This window comes from Microtus pennsylvanicus, chromosome 11, assembly GCF_037038515.1.
Source record: "Microtus pennsylvanicus isolate mMicPen1 chromosome 11, mMicPen1.hap1, whole genome shotgun sequence".
NCBI lineage: Eukaryota > Metazoa > Chordata > Mammalia > Rodentia > Cricetidae > Microtus > Microtus pennsylvanicus.
Genome location: NC_134589.1, coordinates 43,474,445 through 43,486,448, shown reverse-complemented (window position 1 = coordinate 43,486,448; position 12,004 = coordinate 43,474,445). Strand labels below are relative to the sequence as shown.

The 12,004-nt window shown below is 51.8% G+C and overlaps 1 protein-coding gene across 6 annotated transcripts in view; it reads left to right on the top strand.

The window, feature by feature from the left end:
• Sez6 (seizure related 6 homolog) overlaps positions 1-12,004 on the top strand; it is a 46,207-nt gene that overhangs the window by 20,378 nt on the left and 13,825 nt on the right. For 4 of the 6 annotated variants that reach the window (XM_075991522.1, XM_075991521.1, XM_075991520.1 and 1 more), the window contains exons 2-4: positions 1,877-2,545; positions 3,566-3,699; positions 11,138-11,333. In XM_075991522.1, the coding sequence (XP_075847637.1) occupies positions 1,877-2,545; positions 3,566-3,699; positions 11,138-11,333 (999 nt within the window). The remainder of the gene's footprint in view (positions 1-1,876; positions 2,546-3,565; positions 3,700-11,137; positions 11,334-12,004) is intronic. The other 2 variants (XM_075991524.1, XM_075991523.1) reach the window with 1 other exon arrangement.

Below are 12,004 nucleotides of genomic sequence, written 5' to 3'. Positions count from 1 at the left end.
TTCTGTAGCCTGATGGGTTGGCAATGGCTGCCTGGATAACGGTTGAGAAGGATTCTGTAGTCTCGTGTGGTCTTAGCAAGAAATTGTCAAAATTGATCAAGGACATATGCCATGAATGGAGAGGTGGCATTCCATTCTATCTCTGTGTAAGACCCTGCCTAGTCTCCTAAGAAAGATAAAAGAAGTGGGCGTGATAATGCGTGGGTGTGTGCCTATTATCCCAGCGCTCGGGTGTTAGAGGACTCTGAGGTTCAGGACAGTCTATGGAGTGAGATTGCGTCTCGAAATAAAAGAAAGGCAGAATTCAATGAGACATATAAGTGGGGAAAGGAAACAGCATTTTCTCAACCAGCTCCACTCCATAGAGAAGAAAAGCAGCCTTCGAGAATGTGGGTGCCTTATCCAGACCACATAGCCCTAGAAGAGATGGACCTGAGGTCTGAAGACCTGTCTGCTCCAGAACATGGGCCTCCTCATTGGTAACTAACATCACTGCTCTGGAAGGATCAGGAAAATGTATAGGGGTGGTGGCACATGTCTTTCATCCCAGCACTCCGGAGGCAGAGGCAGGTGGATCCCTGTGAGTAAGAGGCCAGCCTTACAAGCAAGTTTCAGGACAGCCAGGGCAACATAGAGAAACCCTGTTTAAAACTAATCATAATAAACCAGGAAAGGGGAGGAGAGAGATTGTTTTCTGAGAAGTTAGAGAGACTGGAATTTCATAGGGACCAAGCAAAGAAGTCAAGCAAGAGAAATTCCAAATACGTGACACATTTCCTAAAACTAATGACCAGCAGTTTCACTGGGAACAGGACATGAATTTGAATGTCTTGTCATTTCAGCCAGAAAAGTCATTGTTGTGAGGGATATCACTCTTGTTAAAGTTCTCTCTTCCACTTTATAGGTTATATGACTCTGAATGAAGCACTTCCTTCTTATTTTCTTTCTTACTTACTTTTTTTCAAGATAGGGTTTTTCTCTGTAACCACCCTGGCTGTCCTGGAACTCGCTCTATAGACCAGGCTGACCTCGAACCCACAGAGACCCACCTGTCTCTGCTTCCCAAGTGTTGGGAGCAAAGGTGTGTTCCACTACCACCCATTTCTGAACCAGTGCTTTAATCCTAGCACTTAAGAGACAGAGGCAGGCAGGTTTCTTGAGTTCGAGGCCCGCCTCATCTACAGAGTGAGTTCCAGAACAGCCAGGGCTACAAACATAAATCCAGTCTTGAAAAAAAACAAAACAGAACAGAACAAAACCAAGACAAGTAAACAAAACCAAAAAGATAGACTTTCCTGTATCCCAGGCTGGCCTCAAACTCATTACATAATTGAAGCTGACCTTGAATTTCTGCTCTTCCTGCAGGGATTGTATGTGTGAAAGTGTGAGCCAGCTCTCTTGGTTTATGCAGTGCTGGGGTCGTACCCAGCGCTTGATGCTTGTTAGGCAAGCCTTCTTCCAGCTGAGCTACAGACCCCGCCCTAGCACCCATCTCCTCATTAGTAAAATAAGGCCTTGGGGGTACATTAGGAATGGCAAACATGTATTTGGCATGGCATGGCTTCCTAGCATTCTGTGTTGAGGAGGATCCTGAAGCTGAATCTAGAAACAGCAGGGAATAGTGCAATGATCGATTTGTAATGTCTGTCGTGGTTGCTGGAGGAGAAAGGATAGCACACGTGCCATCTTTGAAGTATGTGATATCACCTCGCTTCCAGCTCTAACATTTTATAGCTCCATGATTCTCGACAATGAGCACACTCTCCAAGGCTCCCTGTCAAAAGCAAGACGGATCTCCCCCTGCCTGTGCTGGGTGGGATGCTGTGCACTGTGGCGTAGCAGGAGAACCTCTGATTGTTCATTATTATTATTTTAGGACTCTCCTCAGAGGCTCCAGTCGCGGGGGAAGGTCAGGCCACAGGCGTCAAGGAGATGGATGGGGAGCTGACCGCAGCCCCAACACCCGAGCAGCCAGACCCAGGCGTCCACTTTGTCACCACAGCTCCCACCCTCAAGCTGCTCAACCACCACCCACTTCTGGAGGAATTCCTTCAGGAGGGACTAGAAAGGAGCGAGGAAGCACCGAGGCCGGCGCTGCCCTTCCAGCCTGATCCACCCACACCTGTCACTTCAAGCCCTCTTCCCCGCCTGACCAACCAGGACAACCGCCCAGTTTTTACCAGTCCGACTCCAGCTGTGGCTGCAGCACCCACCCAGCCCCACCCCAGGGAGAAGCCTTGGAACCCAGAGTCAGAGGCCCCTGAGCTTCTTATCACATCTCCTCTACCTCCAGGGCCCAGTATGGCAGTGCCCACCCTGCACCCAGAGGATAGACCCAGTACGACACCCACCAGCCGAACATGGACTCCAACCCAGGAGGGTCCCGGAGACATGGGCAAACCTTGGGTTCCAGAGGTCATGTCTCAGACCACAGGGCTTGGTATCGAGGGGACCATTGCCACTTCCACAGCTTCAGGGGATGATGAAGAGACCACCACCACCAGCACCATCATTACCACTACTATCACCACAGTCCAGCCACCAGGTCAGCTACCTGCTGGTTGGCAGGGCTGAAAATGAGGGTGGAGCACTATGGTCCCAAATGCCTCTGTTTCTGACACTGCACCAATCCACCCTACCCTTTGCACCAGGGGTCATCTTTTTGTTTTGTTTGGGGCAGGGTTTCTCTGAGTAGCTTTGGAGCCTGTCCTGGAACTGGATTTTGCAGACCAGGCAGACCTCAAACTCACAGAGGTCCATCTGCCTCTGCCTCCTGAGTGCTGGGATTAAAGGCGTGCATCACCACCACCTGGCCCAAGGGTCATCTTACATAAAGCATGTGAATTTGAACCATATAACCCCATGTTCAAGTTCTGAGTCTTCCAACTCTAACCCAGCCCTAGGGATCTAGCCTTTCTGAGCTTCAAGTGTAAAGTGATGGTTAGAAAGCCTACCTTGGGGCTGGAGAGATAGCTTAGCTGTTAAGAGCACTTGCTGCTCTTGCAGAGAACCTGGGTTTCTAGCACCAATGTGGACACTTAACAACCACCTGTAAATCTAGTTCTAGGGGATCTGATGCCCTCTTCAGGCCTCAGTGGGCATCAGGCACGCATGTGGTGCACCCACATCCATACAGGCAAAACACTCATCATACACACACATATACCCAATAATAATAGTAGTAATAATAATAAGTAAATGAAAGACTACCTCACAGAACCTTTGTAAGAAATGAACTAGGGTTACATAATAGTCACTTAGCATAAGGTGGTTCCATCTTTTTTTTTTTTAAAGATTTATTCATTAAGCATACAGTGTACTGCTGGCAAGAAGGTTGTGAGACGCCATGTGGTTGCTGGGAATTGAACTCGGGACCTCTGGAAGAGCAGCCAGTGCTCTTACCCTCTGAGCCATCTCTCCAGCCCTTGGTTCCATCTTTTCAACAAGAGAATAGACATTCCTAGAGGTTGGCTTCAACACACACACACATACATGCACACTTCAGCTAATGCTGACTCTATCCCACCCAAGCTGGTCTTAGTCTCTGTCTCCTCCTGTCTCCCAGGCCCCTGTAGCTGGAATTTCTCAGGCCCAGAGGGCTCTCTGGATTCCCCCACAGCCCCCAGCTCACTCTCTGATGTTGGCCTGGACTGTTTCTACTACATCTCTGTCTATCCTGGCTATGGAGTAGAGATCAAGGTGAGTGGATCCATCAAGAGCAAAGCTACCCTTTCCCAGAAAAGGGCCTATTGTGGGGAAAGGTAGAATTGCTTAGGGGTACCAGCTTGGTTGGGGGTGCCTAGAGCTTGAGAGATAGACCAAAAATGTGGCTGGATTCTGTCTTGTGCACCAGCTGCAAGGCTCCAGGAAAGAGCAAGTGTGCTTAGCCTCTTCTTCGGGCTTGGTAAAAGACTTAGGGCAGTCTGAGGGAGGAGCTCAGCCTTGGACGGGCAGGGGACTGAGTGAATATGGGTTCTGTATCTGAGGCCATGCGGGAGTGGAGCCAACACAGAACCACCTGTGAAGACTCTGTGGCACCTCATTCATGCACCTGTTTCTCTCTTCATTTGATGCATAAATGCGTCCTCTATCGTAGCGAGTGCTGTGTCCTGGGATGCAGGTGTAGGGAGGACCAACATGGCTACACCATGGTCAGGTCTGTCCCTCGCGTCCTGAGCAGCTCAACATCCTCACTGATGTTCTACAGGCTTTTCAGTCTTCACAAAGCTAGATAGATCTTTCCTTTTGTTGCCCCAAACCTGCTTTTCATCCCATCACATCCAGGTCAGAATCCTGGAATAGGGCCACCATGATACATTGTGGGTTTTGTCTCCTGAACAACATGGGTCCCCCTGGTCTTTCTCTTAGTCCAACCAAACTCACCCCAAACTCTGCCCTGAAAACTCTCATACTCCCCTGCTTCTCTTCCTTCATCACCCCAAACACTGTGTGGCCTACCAGTCATCATTCCCTGGTGACTTGGTGGCCACCTTACACCTTCCCTGGTGTCTCCCACCTTGCCCCGGAGGGCCTTGAATCTGGACAGTTCTGAGCCCCCCTGCTACTTTTTGTTTCATGGCTAGCTCCTTCTTTGTTTCGAATAACTTGCAACTGATTGAATGAGCTACAGCTTTTTCTGCCCCAAGTCCTGGCATCCCAGCACTGGCATCAGTTTCTCTGGGCATTCTTACCTTATCCCCAAAGTCTTGGGCCATCATCCTAGCCCTTGCCATTCTCCCGTGGCTGTGTGCAGCTGCCCACCTGTCTCTGGGAAGACCAGAAGAAGCTAGAGGAGCACTTGGTGGTAGAAGGGATCAGCATGGGTGTGGAGGAAAATCAGGGACATTTGGCTGGCGTCTTAAAGACTGTTGAAAGTGGAAAGGAAAGCATTTTATCTCTCTAAGGGAAGCAGGCAGGAAGCCAGGAAGCCACAGGGAGAGCAGAAGCCTGGATTGTACCACCATTCTCCCTCCTCACCAGCTAGGATCCTGTTTCTCACCTGTCCCAGCTCAGAGAGGCCCTGGATCTGGGCGGGCTCCAGGCAGCACCTCCAGGTCTCCCCTCTAGGGCAGTCAGGTTCAAGTCTCCCAACCAGAAAGGGGAGGCAGGGGCTCTCCAACCCGAATTGGCCTCCCCTCTTCTTTCTGCAACTGCTTATTCCTCTTCTGCCGCACTCCAGGTCCCTCATTGTGGGCTGACTGGAAGGGCAATTAGAAAGAGCCACCCCCTCTCAAGCCATTAGCACTCAGCACCGCTTAATTAAGGTAATTAATGTAAAATCATCACCAAATGAGAGGTGGCACCGGCTGTGGCTCACAGGGTGGAAGGTGCCAGCTGCAGGTGTGAGGAAGGAGATGGGAGGGGGCAAATACCAGACTGGATACCCCACTGCAAACCTAGACTGGCTTTACCTGTCCCTCAACTGAAATCTTAGGCCAGGCTGGGTCCAGCCCTGGTCCCTCCACCTGGAGGGGTATGTACAAGATAATGGGGCAAATGTACTGATGGCTCTGCCTGCCCTTAAGCTGGTCCTAGTCCAAGTCCAAGCCCTACCCTGGATGCCCACCCCTCCAGCAACCCTGGGTCTGGCACTGCCACACTTTTTCATCAGAATGCAAAAGCGGTTACCAGGCAACCTTGAAAGGAAAGCCACAGCCCTGGACTGCTCTCAGAAAACATGGCATGTGCTTGCTCACCCTCCATCTCATTCCCACAGAAGTAGAGTCCTTGAGGGCTCTGTGGCCTGAGACAGAGTCTGAGGTTGGGGGGTGGGGTTGGGGCACAGAGGAACCACAGTCAGGTCAGGGAAAGAGCAAAGGACGGAACAGCAGGATGTAAGGTCGGGGCTTCTCCTGGCTGCCTCCCCCAGACCTGGTCCTCTTGAACACACCACACACACACCCTTTGGGACCCATAGAGTTACCGATATAGACCAATCTACCCACTACGTAGCTGGGGAGACTGAAGCCTACGCAAGGAAAGGGATTTGCCCAAGATCACTCAGTTAATCATTAACAAATGGCTTTGGTCAATAGGTTTGTTTCATAAACGGAATTTGAGTGCAATGTTTCAGTCTCTGTGTTGAGCACTGAGGACGCAGATGTCCCTGTACAAGGAGGGGGAAATGATAAGCAATGGCCGTAGGATGCTCAGGGCAGGAGGGACTGGGGCACAGGAGAGCCATGGTATCTGGGTTCCTCCTCAACCTGGAAGGTTTTTCTAGAAGTAAACACACCCATTTGGAAGCCTGTGGGGTGACATGTCAGCAACCACTGCCTGGGCTGGGAAGGCGCAGATGTGACAAGCTTGGCCCCTAGAGGCTTCCCGAGATGTTTTGAGAAAGAATTGTCACTGTATAGGCAGCAGAGGTGAGGGTTGGGGTGGGACTCAACTGTGGGTAACCCCGGTGTACCCCTAGTTCACCAGGGCGTGTGGGAGTTGGAGTCGGGCAAGGGAGACAGGAGGAGCCAGGGAAAGGATGGCACAAAGCGCCCACAAATCACACTCCGGAGCAGGTCAGCCAGGCTCTGGGCTGAGGCAGCACCTATCTGACTCCAGTCTGCCTTGTGTTGTCCCAGTTTGGGCCATGACGGGCCTCCATCGTCTCTTGCACTTCACGCCTGCCCCTTTCTCCATATGCTGTAGCCCTCCATGCCCCCTGGGGGTCTGAGCCAGGAGGAGGCCAGGTCAGGTCCTCCAAATTCTAGGGAGGCAGACTTGCTGCAGCTGAGTATTGGGCACAGGGATGGACTCTTTCCTGAACGATCCAGAGAAACCTCTCAGTTCAGAGGACATGAGCCCGGTGACTCACAGGGTCCTGTGTCCTCCCTGGGTGGCCAGTCTCTCGTGAGTACTCTGGGCCATTCTGGGCCTGGTGCCTGCCTCTCAGTCCATTTGGCATTCCAGGAGCTTTCCTGCTGCCAGCCTCCATCTTGGCTTGGCTGCTCTCCGTACCATCTGGAGCCCGGGCACAGCTGCCCACCGTCCCTGCCCTCAGGTCCAGGTGGCCCCATTGGCACACAGCTTCCTCAGGCCAGCTGTCACCCTACCCTGCTGAGCCAGGTCAGGACCAGCCCTGATGAGAGCATCAGGGAGTGGTGATGGGTTGGGGTGGTGGTTCTGGGCGATTTCTTATTTCCTAACTGGCAGGGCCCATCTAAGAGCAGTGAGAGTAACTGGAAAGTCTGACTTCCTGATTTAGGTCCTTTATCCCATCCCTAAAGCAAACCCTACCCCCCCCCCACCCCAACACACATAACAGATATTACAGAGAAGTACCAGATCTTAAGAAACTGGAGTCTGGTTTTGCCTTCTGTAGCCCAGTTCTCAGTAATTGGCTAAGCCCCTGACCTTCTCTGGGCCTCAGTTTCTCCCTCCATAAAAGGTTAAACTAGATCAGTCTCTAACACTGAGTCAGGACACTCTTCCCTAAGCTCAACTGCACAGTGGTCCCTCAGACCTTGGCCTTGCTTTCTGGTAGCCACAAGATGGGGCCTCTGCGAGGTGTGGGAGTAGCCAGAATCTGGGGGCTCATCCTGGTGTCCACTGAAAAAATGACAGCAATCATCTTACTTGCCTTACTGCAATGTGTGTCTGTCAGTCAGACACTACTGACTGGACACGTGACCTTGGGGCTGCAGAAGGCAAGCTGAGCCCTCTCTATCTTTCATCCAGGAAGAACCAGCCCCTCTCAAAATGACTGTGTTTTCTCCTTGAACATCTCCCTGGTCTTCCAGAGGCAGGGTAGTGTTGGACAGCCCAGGGTCCTATGGGAATTGTCCTCCTAGCTCTCTCTGGCTCCCGCTGCTGGCTCCCAGGGCCCCTCCTGTCACTGAATGGGGTGTGGGAAGACAGCCCTCATGAGCAGAGCTGACATTTCAATCTGCCTCCCCGACTCTTCAGATGCCTGCAAATTACACCAAGACTTCATCTCCCCCCCTTGTCCAACACCCAGCCCTGTCTGGCCCCTGTCAGCCTAGCCCTCCAACAAGTGACAAATTATCTCCCAGCTCCTGCAGCAGGCCTGCAAGTAGATCCTCAGAACCCAGAGGATCCACATGGCACAGCTATCCCTGGGTGGCTCAGGGAGCCACATCCCAGCCCTCACCCTCAGGTTGAGCTGGGAGCCAGACATTCCCCCCACACACACACTTTCTGGGCCCAAAGAAGGGGGTGCAGAGATCTCAGCTCTCAATTTCCCAAGCTATACAGATTGCCAGAGAAAGGATGGCTCATGGGAACTCAAATCCCAACATCTTGAAAAGGCCAGGGCAGGCCAAGCCAAAATCTACCTCCCAGCTAAACCTGGGGCCCTGGAGCCTGGGAATAAAGACGTCTAGAAGTCTATTTCTGCAGGTGATAGCCCCAGGAGTCTGGGAGGGGAATGAAGCTGCCTTGTGCCTCCAGCAAGGCAAGACTCTGCTTTTTAATAGCTGTGTGCCCTTTTCAAAGTTCCTTAACCTCTCTGAGACTCTTTTACCACCTTGACACACTGTAGATGCTCTACGAACCGTCATCGTTGGTGCATCTGCCACCAGAACAAGATCAGGTGCAGGAAGTTAGAAGTTAAGTCAGAGACATTAATCTCTGAGAAACTAGAAAGAAATGCCTCCTTGATTTCAACACCTCTGCCTCCTCCTCCTACACCCAGCTCTTAAAGGCACTCTGAGATTCACCTGCACCATGCTGATCTGAGAACCGCCAAGCCCTCCGCTCTCCCGCTCTCCCCTGGAGGATCCCTGCTGCCTGCATTCAGTGCCACTTAAGGCAGAATTGTATGCTGCCTGGCATCTCTCGATAATTACAGATTCCACGTGTGTGAGGCTTGTTTTCCCAACTCCAGCATCACACAATCTCCAAGTTTGAAGGGACCTCATCCAGCCTCCGCCTGCTAGGGATTCCCTGAGGGATGTCCCCAACAGATGGTCAGGCAGCCGCCACCCAAATGTGCCTGGGCGGGGAGCTCCTGATACAGAGGAGGCGCTTTTGCCCCTAGTATCCTGCTTTGAGCCTTCACTTCAACGCCCCCGCCCAGCCCCACCTGATATTTTCCTTCCGGGGCTGGGAACTTCTTCTCCCAGATGCTCCCCCCACCACCACCACCTTAGTTTCCAGAACATGCCAATCCTCAGCCACAATCAGAGAAGTCCCTCTAAGCCTGGTAGCACCCGTCTCCTTGGACCTGATTGGGCTCAACATGTCATGCTTGCCAGCTCATAGAGACACACTTGTGAGGGCCAAGCCTCCAGAGGCCCACACACCTTTCTTCCACCCCTCCGTGCTAAAACTGGCCTATGAAGAGTATATCCTAAATACAAGGCTTAAGTATGTAGATGAGGAGAGGGTGGTCTGACGGAAAGCCTGGAGAAGAGCGATCGATGGTTTGGTGGGGGAAACTGAGGAAGGCCTGCCTCTATAGGTAGGGAAAGGGGAGGTAACTCCTGTTGCTAACTCCAGGAGGGCAGGAAGCGGGCGGGACTTTTGTGGCTGCGCAGCAGGGAGCTGAGACTGGGAAAGCCTCTGGAGCTGCTTGCCAGTGGCCACTTTGAGCCTTGTCTCTGAGCAACCTGAAGCTACCGATGGAGTTGGAATAGGAGAGAGAAAAGGTCTGACCTGGGGCAGAATGAGTTGGGGGTAGGAGGGGTCGGATGTGGTCAGAGGCCATTTTCTCAGAAACAGTGGGCAAAAGGAGGAGAAGGAGGAGCCGTCTGAGATGGCTGGGAGATAAAATCGGAAAGGGTTTGGTGACTCAGTGGGTGCCACTTAACCAGAGCAGGTGGTTAACTCTTGAAAGCCCAACATTTAAATCATTCAATCAGAGGAATGAGCTACAGAATTTAGAGCTTACAGATCCGTTTCCATTGCTCGAGTTCCTCATTCAAATCCAGAGTATGAGTTCACGGATCTAAAGTGGGGTCTAAGGGTCGCCCCATTTCTTTTCTTTACCCACCCCTGTAGGGTGGTATTCAACTTGCTATGTAACCAAGGATGACCTTAAACTTCTGAATCGCCTGTATCCACCTTCCATGTGCTGGGATTATGGGCATATACCATCACACATAGTGTATACAGCACTCAGTATTAAACCCAGAGCTGCTTGTGCGCTAAGCAAATGCCCTACCAACTGAGCTACATTCCCAGCCCTGATTCTGTTCTTAGAAGCACCCGTGTGATGTGGCCGCTGCTGATCTAGGGGCCATATTTTGAGTAGCAAAGCCCTGCCAGGCGTGGTGGCACACACTCACAGTCCCAGCACTCAAGAGGCTGAGGCAGGAGGATCACGAATTTGATGCTGGCCTTTGCCACATCAGACTCAATTAAAAATAATAAAAGATTAAATGAAGCACGACTAGTGTCCTTGCCCAGGAACGTGGAGTGACGATGGGTGAGCCCCTCTATTTCTAGACTCCCAGTCCAGTGCTCCTTCTCCCAGGCCACAGCACCTTTCCCCTCTGGTTGGAGTCTGTGGTTGTCTGACCCTTGAATGGAAGCATGGCACTCAGGCGCATGCTCACGGATTAAGGGCCTGAAGAACAGGATGGTTCAAAGGGGCCACTGCCAATCGAATGAAGTAATCAGAGCAGGTATCATGGCATGAAACAAGGACAAGCTGAGGGGCCAGCAGGAGCCAAGTTTGGCAGAACGTATAGAGCCAGCCAGAGCGGCTGGCTTCATAGACTCAATGGGGAAATACTGGGTGATTTAAACAAGAAAGCCCCGGGATGAGCAGCAGGGACAGAGATTACTAATGGCTTCAGTTCAGGAAATATTGATGAGAAGGGAGGGGTGGGTTAAGTCCTCCGGGCAGGGAGGCTGGCTTTGGTGATCTAGGTGAGTAATGACAGGGATGAGTTAGGGAAGTGGCAGTAGCGAAGAAGTCGAGATCTGCAGTCCATCTGACAGACTGACCGAATGGACGTAGAACATGAGGTGGCGCACAAGGCCGGCTGGACGTGAGGAGTGTGCGCAGCATACAACAGGAGTGACCGGGGAAGCTGGAAACAAAATGGGCCAACTATGGGGCCTCGGGGCTCCAGAGTACAGGAGGCTCACGTGTGACCCTGATGGGTGATGGTCAGCAGGACTGGGGACAAGAAGCCCTGATAGCGCTGTTTTGTTCTCTCCCACCCATCTGCAGGTGGAGAACATCAGCCTTCAGGAAGGGGAGACCATAACAGTAGAGGGCCTGGGGGGGCCTGACCCATTACCCCTGGCTAACCAGTCTTTCCTGCTACGGGGCCAAGTCATCCGCAGCCCCACCCACCAAGCGGCCCTGAGGTTTCAGAGCCTTCCACTACCTCTTGGGCCTGGCACTTTCCATTTCCACTACCAAGGTAAGGCCTGAGCCACAGAGAGGAGCCGGCCAAGACTGGCTGCTCTCCTAGTGGGTTTCCTGTTATTACAGTCTAGGTCAGGAAGAAGCTGAAGGGCCTTGACAATGACCATCTGGAGGTCTTTAGCTAACCAGACTGGCTTTCCTCACCCACCTGGGATGCAGCCTATGCCCCATGTGGCAACTCAAAGTGCCTCAGGAGAGAAGGGGGGCATGATGAAATGGGCCATGCACTGGCTGAGAGAACAGGCTTCTTGCTAGTTGTTGACTTTGAGCTGGCCCTTTGATTTCTCTGACTGTTTTTCTCCCTCTATTCCTTTTTAGTACACCAGTTGTCACTTTTAATTTTTAAAATTTTATGCATTTAATGCATTTATTTATTTACTTTATGTGAGGGCAATTTGTGGAAATCAGAGCTCTCCCCTCCTTTTACCACGTGGGTCCCGGGGATGAAGTTCAGGTCGTCAGGTTTGGCAGCAGTGCCTTCGCATCTGGCTGTCTCTATGGTCCTTTTTTTAAAAAAAATATTTATTTATTTATTATGTATACAATATTCTGTCTGTGTGTATGTCTGCAGGCCAGAAGAGGGCACCAGACCTCATTACAGATGTTTGTGAGCCACCATGTGGTTGCCGGGAATTGAACTCAGGACCTCTGGAAGAGCAGCCAGTG